The sequence below is a fragment of the Nelumbo lutea genome, chromosome 2 (assembly GCF_056320005.1).
Source record: "Nelumbo lutea isolate HS-2025 chromosome 2, American lotus-T2T, whole genome shotgun sequence".
NCBI classification, from domain to species: Eukaryota; Viridiplantae; Streptophyta; class Magnoliopsida; order Proteales; family Nelumbonaceae; genus Nelumbo; species Nelumbo lutea.
Window position 1 is genome coordinate 29,053,229 of NC_142685.1, and position 25,018 is coordinate 29,078,246.

The 25,018-nt window shown below is 37.3% G+C and overlaps 1 protein-coding gene across 5 annotated transcripts; it reads left to right on the forward strand.

Moving 5' to 3' along the window:
* Positions 1 to 404: 404 nt before the first annotated feature.
* LOC148869489 (protein REDUCED CHLOROPLAST COVERAGE 3-like) lies at positions 405 to 20,099 on the forward strand. Of its 5 annotated transcripts, none has more exons than XM_088972433.1 (24): positions 405 to 589; positions 690 to 778; positions 860 to 921; positions 1,041 to 1,133; positions 1,278 to 1,350; positions 1,702 to 2,028; positions 2,133 to 2,197; positions 2,453 to 2,584; positions 2,707 to 2,748; positions 2,852 to 3,385; positions 3,482 to 3,636; positions 4,291 to 4,795; positions 5,589 to 5,651; positions 5,744 to 5,845; positions 6,082 to 6,378; positions 6,458 to 6,550; positions 6,655 to 6,756; positions 6,850 to 6,954; positions 7,422 to 7,555; positions 8,223 to 8,406; positions 16,314 to 16,445; positions 16,660 to 16,772; positions 16,851 to 16,932; positions 18,146 to 20,099. In XM_088972433.1, the coding sequence occupies exons 2-24, from the start codon at positions 706 to 708 to the stop codon at positions 19,808 to 19,810; spliced, it is 5,133 nt and encodes a 1,710-aa protein (XP_088828559.1). In that variant the 5' UTR covers positions 405 to 589; positions 690 to 705; the 3' UTR covers positions 19,811 to 20,099. The 5 variants fall into 5 exon arrangements, with proteins under 5 accessions (XP_088828559.1, XP_088828561.1, XP_088828563.1 ...); XM_088972435.1 differs by having other exon boundaries at positions 18,155 to 20,099; XM_088972436.1 differs by lacking the exon at positions 1,041 to 1,133 and having other exon boundaries at positions 449 to 589.
* Positions 20,100 to 25,018: the final 4,919 nt, after the last annotated feature.

Consider the following 25,018-nt stretch of genomic DNA (forward strand, 5'->3'; position numbering starts at 1 on the left):
TCTATTTTCCATGAGTTTAGGACAGTCGTATAGATGTTTTTTGGTAAAAGTTTAGAGGTTTATAACTTTATATTATTATATAAAAAAGAAGGCTTTCTTTCTTACATTGACACCGATAACAAGGATTAATCAATAATGAATTAATTTACCAAGGGGATTCTCCTCGATTGTGATTTAAGTATTAGATTAATTACAAAATTCTTTAACGTTTTTCCTACTGACGCTGTTGGGACCGTTGTCCTGACATGAAAAAAAGCAAAACAAATCGGTTACACATCCCCCTTTATCAAGGCGACACGTAGTATCAATCAACGGCCGTCCTCTATCTATCCTATCATTTTGTCTTAATGCATGAGCTTCTTCTCTCGAAAGGCTTATATATGTATGACATTCACATGTAGCCAGGAGCGCAGAGAGAGAGAGAGTAGCAAACAAGAACGAGAGGTCAGTATTCCACTAGAATCCAACCCAAAAGGCTAAAACCCTTATCCTATCTTATTTGTACCCAATACATGTTTTCTTCTATATCACTGTCGCTCTGAAGCTCTCTTTCATGCTTTCCGGTCTCCCTGCAGTCTCTTCTCCTTTGGTGAGAATTCTTCAACCGTAAACCAATGATTCTGAGTTGTTTTTATTAATCTTGGGTATGAATTCTGAAATGGGTTGCTAAATTTCCCCTTTAAATACAGCTCTCTGTGATTAAAAATGGCACCCAAATCTGTACGAGGCAAAGCCAGTAAAGCCAAGGGAGAGAAGAAGAAGAAGAAAGAAGAGAATGGTAGCTCTAATACTTAAATAACCAAATACTGCAATTCTCTCTTCAAACCACCCATCTTATTTTTCTCTTCTGCATTTGCAGTTGTGCCTAACCTGCTTGACATCACCGTTGTCACTCCATATGACTCAGAAATTACACTCAAGGTACTGCTCTCTTCTTTTGGGTGATTTTCTTTGAAGGATTAAATGATTTCAATGAATGTCTTAATCAGAAAACTGTATTTATTATTTCATTGATGTAAATTCATTTGTGGCAAATGAAGGGAATTTCAACTGATAAGATTATTGATGTAAGAAAGCTATTAGCTAACAATGTTGAAACCTGTCATTTAACCAACTATTCTCTGTCTCATGAGGTAAGCTCTTTGCTATTCCTCTTAAATCAAGACTATAATCTGTCATCAGGAATTCTGGTTTTCTTGATTTTTCTCAAAACCAAAGCAAAGGAGCTCCCTTAACTGAGTTCTGGTTCTAACAATTCAATGAAACTGGGCATGTAGGTTCGAGGGCAGAGATTGAATGATTCAATTGAGATTGCTTCTCTGAAACCATGTTTGATGAAGATGGTTGAAGGTAAGGTCATGGTGACAGGTTCATCAAAATATCTGTTCACTGATAAAGAAAGAAAATTAGAAATGGAAATAGCCATTAATACATACATACTGGACGAATGGGCCAATATATGCCCATAAGTTCTTTTGTACCTTTTGAGCTGCTAACTGACCAATAGGTTGGGCCCACTGTTCTAACATTTTTATTGCATCATTGCATGTGGGTGTGGCCCTTTTCCCCATGGATCCTTTCCTTTCCTTGTTCGTTGGATCGTTCCAAAAACGACGAGGGTATTATGGTCAATTTTCTAAGTTTTTGCCCGAATAGGCTATTTTATTTACAACTTATGGCACTGGCTGACTGGCTGTGCAGAGGACTACGTAGAAGAAAACCAAGCGGTGGCACACGTGCGAAGGCTACTGGATATCGTTGCGTGCACCGCCTGGTTCGGCAAACAGAAAGATGGAAGAACGGAAGGTCGCGCTAAGAAAACCAGAAACCAGAGTAGCTCGAATTCGAGCTTGTTCTCAAGCCCTCTTTCTTCTTCTTCTAATGGGGAGAACGGGCCTGCGTCTGCTTCAGAATCTTCTGTTTCTGCAGTTTCAGATAAATTCGACATGGCTGCAATTTACCCAACTCCCAAGCTCTCCAATTTCTATGATTTCTTCTCGTTTTCCCATCTTACTCCGCCCATTCTATGTACGTCTTACCTATTTTTTCTTCTTTTTTTAGTGATTTTTTCTTGCGGATTTAAAAACGAAAGTGGGTATTTAGTGTTTCAATAATTCTGGGTCTTTCTGCAGTTCTGAAGAGATGCGATATTCGTAGTGTGGAAGAGACGCGTGACGGTGACTACTTCGAATTACAGGTGAATTTATTTCTACGAAGTTTTTGTTTTCCACAACTTTTATGTGTGCATCTGTGTGATGGATATGTCTTCCACAGTTGAATTTGTTAATGTTCCTGAACTGTTTATAATCCATGTAGTTGAAAGTGTTGAACAATCATGGCAAACTGTCAGTTTTAGTACCACATAACGACACTATGTTGAAGTGGTTCTTTTGTTCCTGGTTATACTCGTTTGTTGCTATTTCACTAAAGGGAGAAGATGGGATATGTGCAGGTTAAGATTTGCAACGGGAAGCTGTTAACAGTGGTTGCTTCAGTCAAAGGGTTCTACTCTGCAGGGAAGCAATTTATCCAAAGCTACTCCCTGGTGGATCTGTTGCAACAGCTAAGTCAGGCGTTTGCAAATGTGGGTACTTGAATTTTCACTCCATATTGTTTTTAATAAGCTTTGGTCCCAATATTCATGGCTTGGTTTGTTGAGTCTTCATCTGTTTGTCTCTAACTAGTATTAATTCATGTTTAATACAGGCCTACGAATCTCTTATGAAAGCTTTTATTGAACACAATAAGGTGATACTGTGAGCTTTTACGAGAGATTTCAATATATATGTAATATAATGTTTTTCTCCTTTTCCTTTCCAAAAAGTTCTCACAGAAACTTTTTGTTCTTCAGTTTGGTAATCTACCTTATGGACTGCGTGCAAATACATGGCTTGTCCCTCCAATGGCTGTTGAGTCTCCATCAACATTTCCATGCTTACCGATGGAAGATGAAACTTGGGGTGGCAATGGTGGTGGTCAGGGAAGAAACAATGAATATGATCATAGACCATGGGCCACAGAATTTTCAATATTGGCAAGCCTACCTTGTAAAACTGAGGATGAGAGACTGATCCGTGACAGAAATGCTTTTTTGCTGCATAGTCTGTTTGTGGATGTCTCAACCTTTAAAGCTGTCTCAGCAATCAACCAACTCATAAATTCCAGTACAAACTCCATAGATTCTGTGAGTAGAACCCCAGGCTCAGTTCTGTATGAAGATCATGTAGGTGACCTATATATTGTAGTAAAGCGGGATGCAGCAGATGCAAGCTCAAAGCCTGATGAGAAAGTCAATGGCAGCAAAGAACCAGGCATATCCAGTAAGGAAATTACACAAAGGAATCTACTTAAAGGGATCACTGCAGATGAGAGTGTAGTTGTTCATGTAAGAAAATTCATACTCCCTTATTCTCTTCTCATTGATATTTCATCTATGATTTTCTCAGAGTATGAACCCTGAAGCAACATAGTACATCTGCAGGATATTTCTACACTGGGCACTGTTGTTATCAGACATTGTGGATACACTGCAATTGTAAAAGTTGAAGATGAGGTGAAGACTAGAAATTGCATGGTACAAGATATCTTCATTGACGAACAGCCAGATGGAGGTGCCAATGCACTGAACATTAACAGGTATATGATTATAATCAACATATGCATTCGCCTAAATACCCAAGTAATAAAGATTAGAGAGGAGAGATTCATGATGACTGATCTATGAAAACGATGCCTACATTTTTTTTATTTTATTTTGTTGTCCATGATAAGATTTTGCAAGCTTTTTAAGGACTTCTGCTTTTGGTAAATGGTATGAGAAAAAAGAGAAATACAGAACCGATAAAAAGGTAAAGATTCACAGAAAAGTGCAATTTAGTGCATCGGGTATTAATTTTATTAGAAAACTGAATAATGACAACCTATGATAGGCTCTTCAAAGAAAAACCTATGACAGGTTATTATCCCCATCTCCAGTCCAAAAAATAATAAAATAAAGTGCATAAACCAAAAGGAAGAGCTGGAATTACAAAAATATTCTGGCTATAAATGCATTGATCTGTGGAGAAATGGATTTTTTTTTTTATTTTTCTTTACCACAGGTTATCTAATTCAGCAGGAAAATTTTGAAAGTCCAAATCAGTTTCTTCCAATTGCATCTTAATTTTTTTTTTCTTTTTGGTTATCTATTTCAATTGACCAAAACTGTGTTGCTCTGCAGTAATGTGGATACACTATGTGTGATTCTGTCTTTTCAGTTTTCAGCATTAATCGATTGTTAATCTTCTACAGCTTACGGGCTTTTCTTCACAAATCAAGTACTGCTGAATGTCAGTCTCCTGTGTCCAATTTCGATGATCTAGAGGCAGCTAGATGCTTAGTCCGGAGGGTAATAAATGATAGCTTGATTAAATTAGAAGACGAACCTACTGTTAGCAAAGGATCTCTCAGATGGGAACTTGGTTCTTGTTGGGTACAACATCTACAAAAACAGGAAAGCCCAACAACCAATAGTTTTAAACGTTGTGGGGAGGAGAAGAATAAGGCTGAACTGGATGTTAAAGGCCTTGGTAAGCAACTAAAGCCATTGAGCAAAAGTGGAAAGAAAATGAATGGTATAAGTAGGAGAGCTGACATGGAGGAAGAGGATTCTAAAATTTGTAGCACGGTTGCATGTGAAAGAGGTGATTCTGGGGAAACAAAGAGCGAGTGCAATAGTGAAGCTGAAATAAAGAAATTGGTTTCTGAGGCAGCCTTCTTGCGTTTGAAAGGAACCAGAACAGGTCTTCATCAAAAGGTCTGTAAGATGCTTCTGTCAAAATACTGTTTCATAGCTCAACTAAGCTTATATTTGGTGAACTGCTTCACAAATTAGCCAATTCTATGCCTGCTAAAATAAATGAAGCTATTAGTATAACAAAGGTAGCAGTGCAGGATAAGAAGCATCATTCACACTATGTGTATGTACAAGGGGCTAAGGATCCACTATCTAAGGGTCCTCTTGAAGCTATGGCTCCAATTTCAACATCAAGTCCCACCTAGAAGGTCTACCAGAAATTGACATGATACATTACCCATTGTTTCACTTTCTTTAGGACTATAAGAAAAATAAAATATATTGGCATTCTAAATAGGGTTTGTAGATAGAACTGGATATCTAATCAGGATTTCCATAAAGTTACTAGCTCTCACAAGTAGGAAGGCCATTAAGCAAGTAATCTCTTCTTATTATATAAGTTTTTTCCCTTTTTCAGAAAAGAACTAGCTAACTCAAGACATGCTTCTTAATATCAGATATCAATGTAAAGTATTGGACATTGTGTCTCTAAGAGGCCCTACATACTGACAAACTAGCACTTCATAGAAGAAGAATTGTATACAAAGTAATAACAAGTAGAAAAGAAAAAAGTTACAAGAACTACTACTAACTACTAAAAACTGGAAATTTTACAAATTGGAAGTCATGACAATGAAAATTCTCTAAGTAGCAAAAATATTTTATATGATTTCTCAACTAATTCAAGTCTGCATCTCTTTTATATTTTTTCTTTGTGTATATATGTTTTATTTTTCTGACATCTTGTGCTTAGTCATTGGATGAGCTGATTGAGATGGCCCACAAGTACTATGACGAAGTTGCTTTACCAAAACTGGTAATATTCATTTCTATATGGTGATTCATATTATCAAATTCCAAATACTTTTATATTTTGTACATAGTTTACAAGAATTCTTACTTCTGTAGGTAGCAGACTTTGGGTCGTTAGAACTTTCTCCAGTTGATGGGCACACACTAACAGATTTTATGCATGCTAGGGGACTTCAAATGTATTCATTGGGACGTGTGGTGAGGGAATAAGTTTTCTTTTCTATTTTGTATATAATAATATCTCCGCCTATAGTATTTATTAATAAAGCTCTTTTTATCTGGTTAGCGATATGTGTGTGTGCAGACTTTAAGGCCCAAATTTTAAGGCTTTCTCCATTATCTCTAGATTTTTTGTTATTAATACCTGTCCTGGATGGTATGAAGGCTTGCAGCTTGTTCTGGAAATTGACATTTTACTAACACTATACAAACAGGTCGAACTTGCAGAGAAGCTCCCTCATATACAGTCTCTTTGTATTCATGAGATGGTTACTCGAGCCTTCAAGCACATTCTTAAAGCTGTGGTTGCTTCCGTTGACCATGTAGCAGACTTGTCTGCAGCAATAGCCTCATCCTTGAATTTCTTGCTTGGGTCCAACATGGATACCAGGGACCATGATCTCAAAATGAGATGGCTGGAAACTTTTGTTTCCAGAAGATTTGGTTGGAACTTAAGGGGTGAGTTTCAATACTTGAGGAAGTTCTCAATTCTCCGAGGACTTTGCTATAAGGTACACTTCCTTAGCGTTCTTTCAGCTTCTGATCTTATTGAAAGCAAATTTCTTAATTTTAGTGTTTCTGATAATCCAGGTTGGAATAGAGTTGGTTCCAAGAGATTATGATATGGACATACCAACCCCTTTTAAGATATCAGATATTATCAGCATGATCCCAGTTTGTAAGGTAGGAATTCCTTTCTGCTCATAGCTCATTTATCCTGGTATTTCCATTTTAAATAGCATATACAGATGACTAAGTTATGTGATTGGTCAAATTCCTTTCCACAGCATGTAGGATGCTCTTCTGCCGATGGCCGGAACCTACTGGAGTCATCCAAAACAGCTCTAGATAAGGGAAAGCTGGAGGATGCTGTCAACTATGGAATAAAGGTAGTAAATTCAATCAGGAATAGGCTGCACAATTTGTCTCTGTAATATGAAATTTTATGGATCTAATCCCCTTTGTACCACTTGGACTTGAAGGCATTGTCAAAAATGATAGCTGTCTGTGGTCCCTATCATCGGACAACCGCAAGTGCATACAGTCTTCTAGCAGTAGTTCTTTACCACAGAGGAGATTTTAACCAGGTATACGACTTTTAATTTTACTCTTAACCTTCATTTTAAGAATTTTATCATTTGTCACCTGTAAAAAATCAAATATTTCTTGAAGCATACTTTTCTAGTTTTTCAACTTTTTCTAGTATTTTGAATAGAAAGTAAAGCTGTAAAAGCATTCTGTTCATGGCTACAAAGGGTATATCAAAAGATTACCCTACATAAACCCTACCTGCCACTAGAGGACAGGAGTTTGACAGAAACCATGAAGTGCAACTTTGTAATTCAAGGGTATAATGTTCTGCAATTCATTGGAAAAATAGTCTACAAGAGCTTAGTGACTACCAAGATCAAGCAGCTCCACCACCTTGGTTATTTGAAATTCAAGGGTTCATCATCATTATTAATTTCTTAGTTCATCGTTACTTACATCTATGGGTACAATTCTTGACCTAACCCACAAATATACTTATAGACCTTCTGTTGTTTTCACTTAGGCAACCATATATCAACAGAAGGCATTGGATATCAATGAGAGGGAGCTTGGCCTGGACCACCCTGATACAATGAAGAGCTATGGTGATCTTTCAGTTTTCTACTATCGGCTCCAACACATTGAATTGTCCTTGAAGTAAGTTGTAAATTTCATCTTTCTTACTATATTTGACTTTTTGACTCATATTTGACTTTGAATCTTATTTTCTTAGGCATGCTAATCCAAAATAAGTGCATTATCCTTAGATAAAAAGAAATTTCCCGAAATGCATTTTGTTTTCTAGTATATTGCAATTCATTTTTCAGGGCTGTTACTCAACTCAGCCTCAACCCCAGCTACTTGATGTTGGCTACATGAATTTTGTCCCACCATTGTGCTCTATCAAGAGTAATTCTTTCTATAAAATAGTAAATCTTTAATTCTTACCAATTCAGACCGCATTTTCTTTGGTCTTCCCTTTGCTCTTTTAGAGCCTTCTACTTGCACCAAGTCATCCTTGTTACTGGTGCAGTCATTGGTTATATATGGACATGACTAAACCATCTCACTCAGCTTTCCCTTATCTTGTCATTAATTGGGGCTACTCCAAAATCCTCTTTAATGTACTCATTTCTGATTATGTTCTTTCTTGTCTATCCATCCATCTCAACACCCCCTTCTCAGATATATTCATTTTTGGAACATGCTTTTCTTGATTGCCCAGCACTATGTCTTATAAGATATTCCTTTTAGGCTCATTTTTCAACGTTATGCATTATACCTGGTTTTCTTCCACTGATCAAATCTCATGCATTAATTGCAGGTATGTCAACCGTGCACTATACCTTCTTCATTTTACCTGTGGACTGGCACACCCAAACACTGCAGCTACATATATAAACGTGGCTATGATGGAGGAGGGTATTGGAAATGTTCATGTTGCTCTTAGGTACCTACATGAAGCCCTCAAATGCAACCAAAGATTGCTAGGAGCAGACCATATACAGGTTCTCTCCCTCTCTCTCAAACACACATACACACAGAATAGCTTAAATGTAGAATTGCACAAAAATCTTCCGAAGTATCGGAGGAATCTCAACTATCATCATCTAACCTTTGTCCCAACTATACGGGGTCAGGTACATGAATCCTGTTTCACCATTCCATTTTGTTCAGTGTAATTATGGGATTGGCAGTAGGAGATGGTTGGAGGATATGTAAGATAAAAGCTCAACCATCTCATCTAAAAATTGAAAATTTGACAGTAAGAATGTAAGATAAAATCTCATCTAAAAATTGAAAATTTGACAGTAAGAATGTAAGATAAAATCTTGCTATTTGCATCTGATTAATTTTCTAGTCAGTGGACAGATAAGCAGTGTAGCAATGTCTTTGTTTCCTCTTTAGGACCTAGAGTTTGACATAAAAGTCAAGAGTGAAGACTACTACTAGATCAACCAAATTTGGTGGTCTTAATCCATGATCATTTATATAACCACTGTTGATTGTCTGGAGGGAATGCTTGGCTCCTCAAGATATTTGCAAGTTTTATGCCACCCAATTAATTGATCCATAAGTGAATATTTCCTGAACTAAGAATCATACCAAACAAGTGTAACCACTAACCACTATAAAACTAATTACGTATCTACCATTTGTGGGATTAAATAAATTGAAGTCTTTTTGATGATTAGTATTGCACTTGTCAATTTGTCATTTGCTCCAACAAGTAATATTTTCCTTAGGAAACACAAAACATTGAACATGAATTTATAATTTTCATTAATCATGCATGAACTGACTAAACATATTAGGTGCCATGGTATGTTGTTTACTGATGACATAGCATTAATTGATGAAACTAAAGGATTAAATGCGAAATTAGATTTATGGACAAATACCTTAGAAGCATGAGGTTTAAAATAAGTAGGACTAAAACATAATATGTACGATTTAAATTTAACAATGGGTGGAAATTAGGGTACACCTAGGATTGGAGACCAAGAGATATCTCAATGCGACCTCTTCTGTGGCCTTGGTTTCATAATCCATAACAAGGGAGAGATTGTGGAAGATGTTACCTATAGAATTAGAGCAGGATACGAAAAATGGAGGGGTACATATGGACTCTGGAGTCTTATGTAATAAGAGAATCTCAATGTGACCTCTTCTGTGGCCTTGGTTTCATAATCCATAACAAGGGAGAGATTGTGGAAGATGTTACCTATAGAATTAGAGCAGGATAGGAAAAAGGGAGGGGTACATATGGACTCTGGAGTCTTATGTAATAAGAGAATGCCACTTAGGCAAAAATAAAAATTTTATAAGACAGACATAAGGCCAGCAATGTTGTATGGAGCAGAACGTTGAGCAGTCAAGAAACATGTCAAAAAAAATGAGTGAAAAAATGCAATTGTCTAGATGAATAAGTTGGAAAACCAGAAAGTATAGGACCAAAAACTATTCAAGGGAACCTAGGAGTAGCTCCAATAGGTGATAAAATAAGGGAAAGTAGACTAAGACGGTTTGGTCATATGCAGAGAAAACCATCTACATCTTTAGTGAGAAGTGATCTGTTACAAATTTTAGGGGCTAAAAGAGCTAGAGGCAGACCAAAAAGAATATGAATTGAAGTGGTGTGAGATGAATTTAACAATGAAAATGACATTAAACATAAAGAAATTGGAAGAATAGGCTTCGTGTAGCCAATCCCATATAGCTGGGACAAAGCCTAGATGATAATGAATTTATAATTTTATACCTTATATTTCCTGCCATGTTTAATTAGGATTTTCATATAATATCATGGATATGAAATCTGACATGATACTGAACTAAAGCTTACGGGAGACCATTACCTCCATGATTATTTTAATCTTCGTAGGGAACTCAATTGCTTAGAAGCTTACATCTGAACCATCGACAGTGTGCCTTTTGGAACTGGAATCTTTTATTATGTTACTTGGTGCACAGGTTATCCTTTCTATAGATATCCAATTAGGGCTATAACTTAATGTGTCAGCTTATAGATCCTGTCCTGCCAATATCAGTGTATATATGATTCAAATCATAAATTAGTATTCATGTTTGGATTTGGATGAGATCTGGTAAGGGGTGCACATGAGAAGAAAAACAGCCTTTTGAGAAAAAATGACTGTTTAGAAAGATGCAAAAGTTCAAAAGAAAGTAGCAGAAATCAGAGTTCAAGAGGAGAGAAGAAGAAGAAGAAGGTGGCGGCAACTTGGGTTCAGAGAGGGAGGTTTTTCAGACATAATATCTTCTCTTGCTCCCTTAATTCTATTTCATTAAGTTAAACTTTGGTAATTTACAAAGAAACCCCTAGTTGGGCAGAAAATTAAAAAGACATAACATAAGAAAGAATAAACCCAGATTAAGGCCCATTACAGCAAAGAACATAAAATATAAAAAGGATAAACAACCTATGGGCCATTCGGCCCATCTTTTCAACACTCCCCCTCAAACTGAGCATAGATGTCAATCATGCCAAACTTGCCAGTATCATGTTGAAGTTTAGCCTTGGGAATGCCCTTGGTGAGGAAATTTGCTAACTTTCCTCTAGAGGTGATGAAAGGTAGGCACACTTATCCAGAAGCCACTCTTTCTCGAATGAAGTGTCTGTCAACTTCAATATGCTTAGTTCTGTCATGTTGCACTGGGTTGTGAGCAATGTTGATGGCGGCCTGATTATCACAGTATAACATCATTGGCTTATCATGCTCAATACTCACTTCCTCCATCAAGGATTTAAGCCACAATAGTTCAGAAACTCCATGAGTCGTGGCTCTGTATTCTACTTCGGCTAAAAATCGAGCAACAACTGATTGTTTCTTGCTTCTCCAAGAGACAATATTACCTGCCACCAAGCTACAGTACCCAGAGGTAGATCTTCTGTCATCAATGTTTCCGACCCAGTCAGCATCTGTGTAGGTTTCAAGTTTCATATGGCCATGCTTAGCAAATAGAATACCATTTCTAGGGGAACCCTTTAAATAACACAGAATCCGCTCTACTGTTGCCATGTGAGTACCCTTGGGAGCATGCATGAACTGACTAATGCAACTGACAACATATGCAATGTCTGGCCAAGTCATGCATAGATAGAGAAGTTTTCCAAGTAGTCTCTGGAAGACTCCCTTATTTTTCAACGATATTCCATATGAAGCAGAGAGTTTATGACTCATATCAATAGGAGTAGCAACTGGTTTAGCACCCATATTCCCTGTTTCAGAGAGCAAATCAAGAACATACTTTCTCTGAGAGATAAGTATCCCATCCATGGATCTAGCAACTTCTATGCCAAAAAAGTATCTCAATTCCTACAGATCTTTGATGTCAAACTCTGTATGAAGGAAAGATTTAAGATCATTAATCCCTGATACATCATTACCAATCACAACAATATCACCAACATACACAATCAGGTAAACGACCAAGGATCCTCTCCTCTTCACAAAGAGGGTATGATCAGACTGTGTTTGTACATAGCCAAAGCTAACAAGGGCAACCCTAAACCTTTCAAGCCATGCTCTAGGGGACTGTTTAAGTCCATAAAGAGATTTTTTCAGCCTATAGACCTTCCCTTTCATATCTGTTTCATACATCCCTAGAGGAAGAGACATATAGACCTCTTCATGTAACTCTCTATTTAGAAATGTATTCTTTACATCCAACTGATAAAGTGGCCAGTCTAAGTGTGCAGCAAGAGATAGCTGAACTCTCACAGAAGTCATTTTGGCAACAGGAGCAAAGGTCTCTAGATAATCAATCCCATATGTCTGTGTATAACCTTTTGCAACTAGCCTAGCCTTGTACCTTTCGATGGTGCCATCAGCTTGATATTTGATAGTAAAGACTACTTACAACCTACTGGATCATTCCCTTCAGGCAAATCAACCACTTCCCAAGTGTCATTCTTGTGCAGGGCATCAATTTTTGTTCTCATAGCATCCCTCCATTTTGGAATAGTAAGAGTTTCTGACACAGACGTGTGAATTGGGTTAGAAGCAACAGAAGAAAGGTAGGCAAAATATGAAGGAGAGAGCAAATTATAAGAAAGGTGTTTGGAAATGCAATGTGCAGTATACTTCCTTTTTCCTTTCCTAATAGCAATGGAGATATCAAGGTCTGGGAATGATGACTCCAAAGGGGTTGTATCAGTACCTGTTGTCTCTTCTATGACTGGAAGTGCAGGAGGCTCATGTGTTATAGGGGAAACAATCTGCTCATTTATGGCTTTTTGCCGTTGATACAACCTGGGATTAAAAAGAGGGCGATGAGGTAAAGGAGGAGGAATAGGAACACTGGAATGGGAGTGAAGTGATTGGTCCTCCCTTGATTCATTTGAAGGAGGAAGAGACTCAGCAAAAGACCCAACTAGGACAGGAAGAGGAAGAGCAAACACCTATGACAAATCCTCCCCCTTTGGACAATGTCTCTCCAAAAAAATCTCATCAAAGGTGACTTCCATTGAGACATACTGAGTGCCAATCTTCGGATCAAAACAACAGTAACCCTTATGTGTGGGGGAATAACCAAGGAAGATGCACTTGTGGGCTTTTGGTTCAAATATATGTCTTTAGACACTTGGGGTATGTACATAACAAATGCAACCAAAGAAACGAAGAGGAATAAGAAAAAGATCCTTGTCTGGATGAAGGAGACTGAAGGGAGACTTAAACCCTAAAACCCTAGATGGCATACGATTTATAAGGTAGGTAGCAGTGAGAACAGCATCACCCCAAAATGTTGTAGGGACATGTGAGGAAAATAGAATACTTTTTGCAACTTCAACAATATGTCTATTTTTTCTTTCAGCAATTCTATTCTGTTCTGGGGTCCTAATACAAGAGCTTTGATGAATAACCTCTAAATCATTGAGATAGCAGGTTAGGTTTTTCTCAAAATATTCTTTTGCATTGTCGGATCTGAAAATTCTAATTCTGGTATCAAACTGGGTTAGGACAAATTCATGGAATTGCCTCACAAGTCTGGGAACTTCATCACGGAACTTCATAAAAAAATATCCAAGTGAACTAAGAAAAGTCATCAATGAACAAGATAAAATATTTGTAGCCACCCATAGAGGGTAAGTGGTAAGGCCCCCACACATCAGAGTGCACAATATGAAAAGGAGAAGATCTTTTATTACTCAAAGGATAATTGCTTCTACAATGTTTTGACAATTCACATGACTCACAATGAAGACTGGATAGACTAATTCCCTTAAACAATTATGGGAATAAATGACTCAATGCAGAAAAAGAAAGATGACCCAAACAAAAATGGCATAACATGACTCGACTGATGGACTCTGTAGATGTAGACCCAAAAGTAGCTTTTCCAGGTTGTTCGTCTGGAAGTATCTAGCAGATATATTCCATTTGCCTCAAGGCCACTCCCAATCACCTTCTGAGACTCCAGATCCTGAAAAACACAGTAGAAAGGGAAGAAGGTTACACAACAGTTTAATGACTTAGTTAGGCTACTTACAGATAACAAGTTTGTATTTAGTCTAGGTACATGAAGAGCAGAAGGAAGAACCAAGGAGTCTGTAGCCTTGATGGTTCCCTTGCCGGAGATAGGGGCAAAAGAGCCATCGGATAGGGTGATTTTGTCACGTCCAGGAAGTAAATCATATGAAACAAACAAAGTAGAAAGGCTGGTCATATGATCAGAAGCACCAAAATCAATAATCCAAGGGATCCTACGATTACCTAAATTAGTTGCATGATTGGCAGAAGCCCGTATACCTGAATGAGCAAATTCAGAGGAGGTTGAATTTCCTGGATGGTTGGAAGAAGAGGCCACACCCTCTAGGTGACTGATCATCCTCCCAAACTTCTCATATTCTGCCTTCATAGCTGCTAACTGCTCACTAGCCTTCATCTCTTCAGTTTGGTATCTGTCATTATCTGGACCAGCAACAACATTAGCACTCCCTGCCTTCATATTATCAGACTTCTTTTGAAACCGAAGTGGTAGGAGCTCAGGATGCAATTTCCAACACTTTTCTTTAGTGTGTTTTGGCCTTTTACAGTACTCATAGATAATCTCTTTCTTCCCTGAGCTACTTGGAGTCCCTGCTACCCCCTTGGGTTTCACTCCCATATTAGCAAAGTGATCATTTAGACCAACCCCTTGGGCCCTGTCAAGAACTCAAACACCCTGTTTCTCTCAACCAGTTTTCTGTAGGTCTCAGCATCATTAGTGGTTTCCCAAGTTACAGCTTCTATCAAATCTATTTCTTGCCATAAAGACTTCAGTGTTGAGAAGTATACAGCCTATGGTTTCCCCCCCTGTCTCAAATTCTTCACATCACTTCTCAACTTGTAAGCCCTGGCCACATTTAATTTTTGGGAATAGGTTTCACCAACACTATCCCAAATTTCCTTTGCTGAATTCATCCACAAATAGTGCTGACTAATCTGTGGTTGCATTGAGTTCACAAGCCACCCAATAACGGTATAATTTTCTTGCATCCACTTTTCATATGATGGATTATCTTCCGGGGGAGCCTTTTCGCTCCCGGAGATAAAACCCCACTTGCCTCTACTACAAATATGAATCATTACTGATTGTGACCAAGCCAGATAATTAGTTCCATCTAGCTTGACTGTGGTCACAGCCAATAGAGAATCTATAGAGGCTCCTGGAACCTTTCCGGATTCCGCAACATGCTTGTTTTCAAAGTCTGAGGAGTTCATCTTCTTAAATACTTCAAAAATGACTTCAAACAATTTCGAATAACAACAAATGAAGACAAAACAAAATCTGTGTTGTAAGCCAACCTCTATGTAGCTGTACCAGTAACCTGTGTCACACCCGGAAGCTGGGAGAAACGGAGAAAATTCAGCCGCTCCTTGTAGGCTTCACAGAACATCAATCCACTTGATTCGATCTTCAAGAAGGAGAATGAGAAAGCCTTCAGTCACTGAGCGCGGTCAAACTCCCTATGGGGCCCGCAATCAGATTTCTCCAAAAAATTAGGGTTTTGGGCAACACACTTGAATCTGTCAAGAGGACAACAAAACCAGTCCTCTTCTCTCCAAAAACCACTAACAACTGGGCTGAAATAGGTGTCTTTTAACTATTCATACGATTCAGTTCTCCATACACATTGTGTATGGGAAAAAAATGTGAAAAAAGGGAAAAACGAGCCTGCTCTAATACCAAGAAGAAAAACACCCTTTTGAGAAGAAATGACTGTTTAGAAAGATGCAAAAGTTCAAAAGAAAGTAGCAGAAGTCAGAGTTCAAGAGAAGAGAAGAAGAAGAAGAAGAAGGTGGCGGCAACTTGGGTTCAGAGAGAGATTTTTCGAACATAATCTCTTCTCTTACTCCCTTAATTCTATTTCATTAAGTTAAACTTTGGTAATTTACAAGAAAGCCCCTAGTTGGGCAGAAAATAAAAAAGACATAACATAAGAAAGAATAAGTCCAGATTAAGGCCCATTACAGCAAAGAACATAAAAGATAAAAAAGGATAAACAGCCTATGGGCCATTCGGCCCATCTTCTCTACAACATGTTCAGATTTGCTCCAGAACTAACTAGATCATATCCTAATCCAGACCATATTATGTCATATACTCTATCATTCCCTCGGAAAAAGAATCCAATCTGATGTTTTTGGCACTTGATCTATTCCAATATTTTACCAAAAAATGATCTATTCCAAGATGTCATTTTCTTGTAAAAAATTCTTACCTTCAGAAATAATCATCATAAGAGGTTGGGGATGATGTTATTAAGAGTTTCCCAGTAGACCTAAACTTCACTCTCCAGTTTCTGCAAGGGAACAAAGGAGGCTAATCTGTCAAGTATAGGTGTGTCGTTATTTGTATGCATACCTAGTTCTAAATGGCTAGCATGCCTTTTTTCTCTCCTATTTGACAGACTGCTGCAAGCTATCATGCCATTGCCATAGCCCTTTCACTGATGGAAGCATATTCGCTCAGTGTACAGCATGAGCAAACCACATTACAGATACTTCAAGCCAAACTTGGCCCAGAAGATCTCCGTACTCAGGTAACTCTTATGGTCACTGACTATCTTTCTCTTTTTATTGGATTTAATCATGAGGCAGTACAAAAGGTAGTCAAGGCATGTTTTGGTCATATCTGGTCGTTCTCAGTGTTTTCTTTTCTTTTAGTATAATTTTCCCTTTTACGTTTCAAAAAAAATGAGATTGCTCAAACTTTTTAACGTTTTTTGTATGAATACACCATTTGTTTCTATGCAGGATGCTGCTGCATGGCTTGAATATTTTGAATCAAAAGCTTTAGAACAGCAAGAAGCTGCCCGCAATGGGACTCCAAAGCCAGATGCAACCATTGCAAGCAAAGGCCACCTTAGGTATTGATATAATATTACCATTTGGTTCATAACTATGACTATTTTCTTGGACACTGAACCTTTGTCTCCTTGTTGCAGTGTGTCAGATCTCCTTGATTACATAAACTTGGATCAAGATTTAAAAGCTAGAGATACACAGAAGAAACAGCGACGTGCGAAGGTACTTAACGCTGTTTTGTGCTTTTTCTTAATTAACCAAGATTCATAGTTTTGATTTCTATATGTTATGAAAAACTATGGTCCCTAAGATATAGGACTTCGAGGAAAATCTTCAGAACATTTCAACAAAATCTTTAATGAATATTAAAATAGTAACAGTTACACATTTAGGGACAAAGTGATTTGTAAAAGAATAAAAAAATGCACAACTGATTTAGGAAGCCAATGTAATTGGTGTGGAGAATGTATATTATGGATAGGCATCCATAGTAGCATCCACATATTACTTTTTATAAACAAACAAAAGTTGCATAATTCACAAATAAAGCATCCAATAATTAAAACTACTAAATTTTTTATTAATCATTAAAACAAAACTACAAATAAATTAATTCTCAAATTAGTAACTCAATCTAAAAGGCATATAATTACTAAAATAACTAAAATCTGCATCAAAATTTGCTTTGTAGTTTCTCTTAAATTAAGGCACCATCGCTTGGTTAATGGTAAAATCTTGGGCTGACAATGTCAAGACGGGTTAAAAAGTCTGTGAGCAGCCACTTTATGCAAAGAAATGGCAAAGGTTAGGTCCATATCCAGTCCACCCCTCCCAAAACCCCAGATAGATGGAACCAACATTGGGTAATTTCCCTGTTTTTGTCTTTTGAAGTAATAAGATCCTATTTGAATTTAGCAAACTATATATAATTGCTTTTTATTGTTGTATTGTAATATAAAGATTTAATTTATATTTTTACTGAATTTTTTAATTTGTACTCTCTCTTATATATTATAGCTGTTCTTTCCTTTGTTCAATTATTATATTCACATATTACCTATGGTTTTCATTCATGGTATAGATTGGTAAAAAAACCAAAAATTTTGACTTCACTGTAAGCAGCATGGTCCTTTTATTTATAATGAAATCTGTGATTTTTTTACAATGTGTATGCTCTATCTACCAATAATATGATCAAACAATATCAATATTTAAAAAGAAATACTATTTTCATAGAACTTACCTCCATAAGATCAAACCAACTAACATATTTTTCAGAAAAAAAAATACCAATTTCAAACATATCTTCAATTGCCTGAAAAAGATACTATAGACAATTCAATTTTGTGATAGAGAAACTTTTATTGCTTACTGGTTCTATCTTCTTCAGTTTAACTTTTGACTTCATTTGAACTGCTTCTGCTCATTATGTTAGGTATTGCAGGTCAATGTTGGACCTCACAAAGAACAATACGATACAAGCATTGATAACACTCAATTAGATGCCAGCTTAAAACAAATTGCTTTATCAGAAGACAACAGAAAAGAGGAGAAACCAGGTAGAATAAATGCAGAAGTTGGAGGAAATCATGATAGTAGCAGAGATGAACCAAAAAATATGAACAGATCAACCCCAGAAGAAATTTCTAATGAAGGTTGGCAAGAAGCCAGCTCAAAAGGCCGGAATGGCAGTATAGGGAGCCATAAGTTCGATAGAAGGAAACCAAATCTTGCAAAGCTAAATATAAACAACTCTGGATCCTCTGACTTTAGAGTTGTCAATTACAAGAGGAAAACAATGTCACCAGCAGGGAAAACAACCCTGAAAACGTCTCCAGATGACATTTATGTGGCTGTAAAGCACCCAATGACTCAAAACTTGAGTGTTGCAGAGGATCCAAGTAAATTGCAAGAAAAGATTCCAGTCTCTAGAATCTTCTTTGTGCCAACCACTCCTGCTTCTCTCACTGCAATGGTCTCAAAGTCTCTTTCTTATAAAGAAGTAGCTGTGGCACCTCCCGGTACAGTTTTAAGGCCAACACTGGAGAAACCTGAAGAAATAAACAAGGAAACAGTTGACACTCAGGTTTGTGATATTCCACCAGAGGCATCCAATGTAGAAGAAGCCAATAGCATTCTTGTGGAACAAGCGAAGTCTAAGGAGGAGGAACCCATAGAAACTGACCATAATGAAACTCAAGTACATAAAACTGCTCCTGAACATGAAAAGACTAATCATGAAAAGGCCCCAGAAAGAAAGCTTTCTGCTGAAGCCCAGCCTTTCAATCCGCAGTCGCTATCTTTGATGACTCATTCCTTTAACTGGGCAACAAATTCGTATCATGTAACGGAGATCCAAGGCATGGCTTCACCTCAACCTATGGAGATGAATCCTCCTGTTGGCACTAGAGTCCCATGTGGGCCTAGATCACCATTTTATCACAGAACAGGTCACTTCTTCCATAAGAAACATGGTTTTTTTAACTATCAAAACCCTGCTACAGATAGAAGTAGCTTCAGGTCTTCAAGAAATATGAATCCTCATGCACCTGAATTCATTCCAAGAAAAGCTTGGCAGCCCATTCCTCAAAATGGTAATCCAGAGCTTCCTATGGAGTCAGATCAGGAATCTGGGTCTTTGGTTGGGAAAAAGGAGTTGACATCAAAGGAACAAAAACATGATCAAGTAACCAGTGTTGAAGATAGAGATGGTGCATTAAAAAGCAGCAGCTTGGACTTGCAAAAGGCAGAGCTTGCAAGGCAAATACTGCTTAGTTTCATTGTGAAGAGAGTCCAAGATAACTTGGATCCCAAAAATGAGGCTAGTGAAAGAAACTCTGACACTCTCGAGAAGTCTTTAGATCCTATTGAAAGGGATAGTGCAATAATCAAGATTCATTATGGGAATGAAGGTAAAACAGAATCCATATCCCATTGCACTGATCAGGAACAATCAAAGACTGTAGATATAGATAAGGACAAGAATGTGGATGGAGAAGGTTTCACACTTGTCACAAAGAGGAGAAGAAACCGACAGCACTTCACAAACGGGGTAACTGGATTATACACTCAGCAATCTATCTGTGCTTCAGTTCATTAGAGGGGAGAAGACATAAAAGAATGAGTCAATAAACGATGGTCCCCTTCATCATTGTCCAGCTCACTTGTCTAACTTGCAGATGCTTCACAGATGAAGTGGGCTATGCACTCAACAACCTCTCTTTGCTTCTCTCATTAGAAGGGAGAAGGGGCATAGAAAACATTCCAAAGATGTTCCTCTGTCCATTTTTGAATTTTTCTTGTCTAACTATCAGAGATGTCTTGACATCATGATCTAAAGGGAAGGGAAGATATCATCGGTTTCAGTTCAATTGAGTTAACATTTACTAGATCCATTTCTTTGAAAGGAAATAAAGAATTTAAAACACGGGAAAAAATATGCAATTGAGGACATCAGATATCTGAACTCCTAGCATCTTCTGCAATAAAAAAGTCAGTACTTAGTAGATTTATTGCCTAGCATTGAACTCACTCATAAAGAGAGTTGGGCAACTTTCTTTCATACTTGATTGTAGCAACTCTATGACAGATGCAATATCAAAATTATGATCACAATGCGGCCAACTTTTAGAAAGCTACAATATCTTCACATGGCCAAACAATCTTCTGGTGCAGGCAATCCACAGAAACATCTCTTTATTTGTGTATTGCCATGTGTTTCTTAAAGCTTCAGTCCTATCTCATACATCCCTATCAATTGAATCTTTTTTTTTTTGGTCTCCAGCAGTCACTTCATAAGATAACAAGATATAGAAAAAGAGGAAAACACTGCTCAAAATTGGTATTTAATAATAAAAAGGATTTTTTTTTTGAATTCTATCATCCTTTTTTACACCAGAAAGAATTTCATTAACTGCTCAGTGAGTACAATCAGAACATAAGAGTTGCAAAATAAAATGAGGTGGGCATGACCAAGTAAACTGACGAGAGAATAACAGCATGCCTTACTAGTTTACGAGCTACCTTGTTACAGTTCCCATTAGCATACCTCATTGAGCAGTGGGAGATTTTAGAGAGGAGCTCTCTGCAATTGGCAAGTGTTACTAATCCACCAAGGAGTTGTAGAACTATACTCCAACAGAGAGTTAACAACAGTTAATGCATCTCCCTCAAAAATGATGAAATTCAGATTTTTTTTATTGGAAATGGTGACTTAATTAAGCAGATCAAGAAATATCGTGCACAACTGTCAGCCCCAAAAAAGGTGCTAAACCCAAAAATCCTTATTACAGTTCCGCCCAGAATAGATTCTCCCTCATTGTCCCATATTAATTTAGCTTAAGTATCAACTAGTCCATTAGCTGACCTAGTCCACTTGAAAGAAACCCCAATCTCCGTTGGCGATTTCCCTTATGGCATGTCTATATATCCAAGCTCCCAAACTACCCAATTTCAACCAATTAATAGCATTTTAGTCTCCTTCTATCTCTATGTAACCCCATCTGTTTGGAAAAGCTTACACCTTGAGGCAAAGCCATTACCTCTGCCCTCAAAGAGTCACCTACTCCTATAGGTCCTAATACATGGTGACAAGAGGCATGGTAGAAGATTGCATAGGTAATGGAGTGAGGATTGGAGTGAGTGAGCATATTTGGAAATGTGCTTTGTTATTAGAAGTTTAGAAGGTCTAGAAATATGAAGATGGGACTTATGGGGGGTGGTCCTATCAAGAAAATTAAGAAATCTAGGGAGCAGAGAATGTAGTCTTGCGATCAAGGAGGTTTCCAGTGGTTTTTGAAGAGGTTTGATTTGGGTTTTAGGAGTTTCTTTTGCTGGGAAAAGTTCAAGAGATTGGGGTGGGTCTTGCTTCAGGGTTTGTTTTTCTGGGGTTTATTTTTTGATTGGGTTAGTTGTTTCTTTTTTTTCTTTCTTTTTTTTTGGTTGAAGGGGCTTGTTTTGATTGATTGGGCGTGGATATTTGGCCAATGTATTTTGGTTTTGAATGGAAAGGTTTTCGGTGGGTTGCTTGGTTTGGGTCTGGTTTTGAATGGAAAGGTTTTTGTTGTTGAGTGATGCCTTACCACCTTTTTTTTGTAATCTTTCTCTTCCTAATAAATTTTATTTTTTTATTTATCTTCAAAAATACTAGAATTCCATTTTTTTTCGCTGCAAAAACTAGAATTCCATTTGTTTCCTAGAAAATTTTATAAGAAATGATATAGTTATTAGATATCCATATATGTTAAATAAGCAAGGAGAAAGAGCAAAGTCCCATACAGACAATTCGTTTCAAAGGGTAATTGCCCTAATTTTTGCTATTACATACATATTCTTGAGCAAGGATTTAGGCTTAACGTTACCCAAACATGCATTTTTGTACCCAATTGCCAGACCTGATGCTGATGGAGCTCCATAACCTTCACTCCGGGTCAAGGTTCAAAAAATCGACATGTATCGGCCTGTTTCGGCTAATACATATCGTATTGAGAGTACCTCGATATATCCTTACAGAGGGTGTATCAGGGTTTTGACCAATTCAAGGGGTGGAGGAACTGACCCCCCGAACTGAATTTGAAAAAAAAAATTAAAAAAAATATATCGATATTACCAACGTATCAGGCATATCAATATTTAGAACCTTGCTATTAATGTATTCCTTATCGGTTACATATTTTGGACCCAAATCTTATTAATTAAACCTACTATGCCAGGTAATTGGTTTTTCAGCCATCGATCCTCACCAAGCACTGTTGGATAGTTAAAAGACATGTACCAGTTTTCTGAGGACATTTAAGAGTTTTTAATTAGGGATTACAGAATGGAAGCAAAACAAGATTCAAATAGGCAATCCCTTATTCTTTGTTTGTTTTGAAGGAAAAACGGTAGAAAAACCTGTACCAACCTAGTATGGGTTTTCTTATATTTCCCTTCATTTCCCTACTTTTTCCTTCAAACCCAAACATAACCTTATAATTGGAACAAGGTTTGCATGATGATAATTAAACACTGATGTTAATGTCGTGTGTCAATCAGGTAACCCCATCCTGCCTGATATTTTTTGGACGGATTTGATATAGACCTGTTCGCAGGCTGGACGGGGCCGGTTTCAGGATGAACTTTGTCTCTTTGTAAATAGAAAAGGACCAGGTCCAAGCTTGAGCCTGGCCCTATATAAAGCCTGAAGCCTGGGCCTGAGCCCAAAGTCCGACAAATATTTTATAATATGTTAACTAGCGGCCCTGCTTTGCAGAGGCTGGAATGGAACCGTTGAGCTGTTGACTTATTGATCCAGTCCCTGGCAAAAAACTGCTGAATCGGTCAACAACTCATTGACCCGAATGGTCGAACCATCGATCTGTTGACTTGTAAAATGGTTTTTTGGGCATTTTTTATTTTTTGATTGGGAACCATCCAAGCAACCGGTTCCATTTTATCCTAATCTCAGTCCTGGGTGATCAAACCATTGACCCACTCAATGGTTTTTGGTCGTTTTTTTTTTACTTCTATAATTTTTGTTGTTAGAACGAGCCATCCGTTCGAATTCAATGTTTTTTGTTCGCTTTTTATTTTTTTAATTTTTGTTGTCAGAACGGACTATCCGTTCGAACCGGACGGTTGAATCGTCGACCTGAAAACCGATGGCCAAAATGGTTCCATTTGCGGATCGTATGTCATGCGCTCGAATGGCATAACATCATGGTTTTTAAAACCGAACCGGTCAAGGGTCTAGTTACCGGGTCGAACGATTTGATATCTAGTTATTAACAATATTTATAATAACTAGTATACATTTATATACTTAGATAATTATATAAACAATATTTATATAATTAGATAATTATAATAACAATATTTATAATTATATATTTATCTAACAATATTTATATAATTAATAGGAAATGGGCTGCTCTCACGTGGGAATCTACTCGCATCCATTTACTCGGGCGGTCGAACCATTGACCCGTTCAATGGCTTTTTATCATTTTTTTTTAAACTTTGTTGTCAGAACAGGCCATCCGTTCGAACCGAACAGTCAAATCGTCAACCCGAAAACCGGTGGCTAGAACGATTCCTTTTTTAGGTTGTATGAGTCACATGCTCGAATGACATAACACGTATGGTACTGCTTAATGGACCTCACACACTCAATTTTGTGCTTGTAATTTTTGTTGTCAGAACAGGTCATCCATTTTTTTTAATTAGGAACAATCTAGGCAATTGGTTCTGTTTTACCCTAATCCCGGTCCTTGGCCAAAAACCATTGAACCGGTCAACGATCCATTGATTCGAGCGGTAGAACTATCAACCCATTGACCCGTTCAATGGTTTTTGGCCCTTTTTTTTTATTATTTTTGTTGTCAGAATGAGTCGTTCGTTTGAACTGGATGGTCAAACCGTTGACCTGAAAATGGTGGCCAAAACGGTTCCATTTTTGGGTCGTATGAGTCACACACTCGAATGAGATAACATCTTGGTTTTTAAAACTAACCTGGATATCGAACCGGTCAGGGGTCCGATTACCAGGTTGAACGGTCCAATCGTTCGAACCGAACAGTCGACCCGTTCTAACAAAAAAATAAAAAATAAATAAAAAATGGTCAAAACTGTTTGAGCAATTTGAATGGTTTGATATCTATTTATTAACAATATTAATAATAACTATTTTATATTTATATAATTAGATAATTATAATAACAATATTTATAATTATATATAATAACTATTATATATTTATCTAATAATGTTTATATAATTAATGCGAATAGATTATATTTCTTGCATGGAGAGTGCACCCCAATCCTATATATATATATATATATATAAAGATTATATATTATTAATTTATTATACTTTTATTATATGTATAATATTTTCGAGCCAGACGGGGGCTTGGGCGAGGCTTATTTGGGAAAACCTGAGCCCGGCCCAAATGTGAGCCTAATTCAGACAGGTTATAAAATGCCAATCATGGGTTTTGGTTTTGATGTATGTAATTACCAGGATATTGTTTGGTATGGTGATGGGTTGAAGGCTGCAATGCCGCATAGGTATTTTGGCTTTTATCATTCTATTGTCACGTTTGGTTGGGCATTCGTTTTCTCTTAACTCTCTTAACTCTAACGTGGCATCGTACCACTTTTAAAGAGAGGGGGTTGCCATTTTTTTATTCAGCCTTAATGTCATAGGATGATATCATAAAATCTATTTTTATTTTTCAAAAATAGCCCCATTTTCTCCATATATATTTATATAAGGTCTAACCCGTCCAATTCAAATGGTTGAACCATTGACCCATAACTTGGAGGCA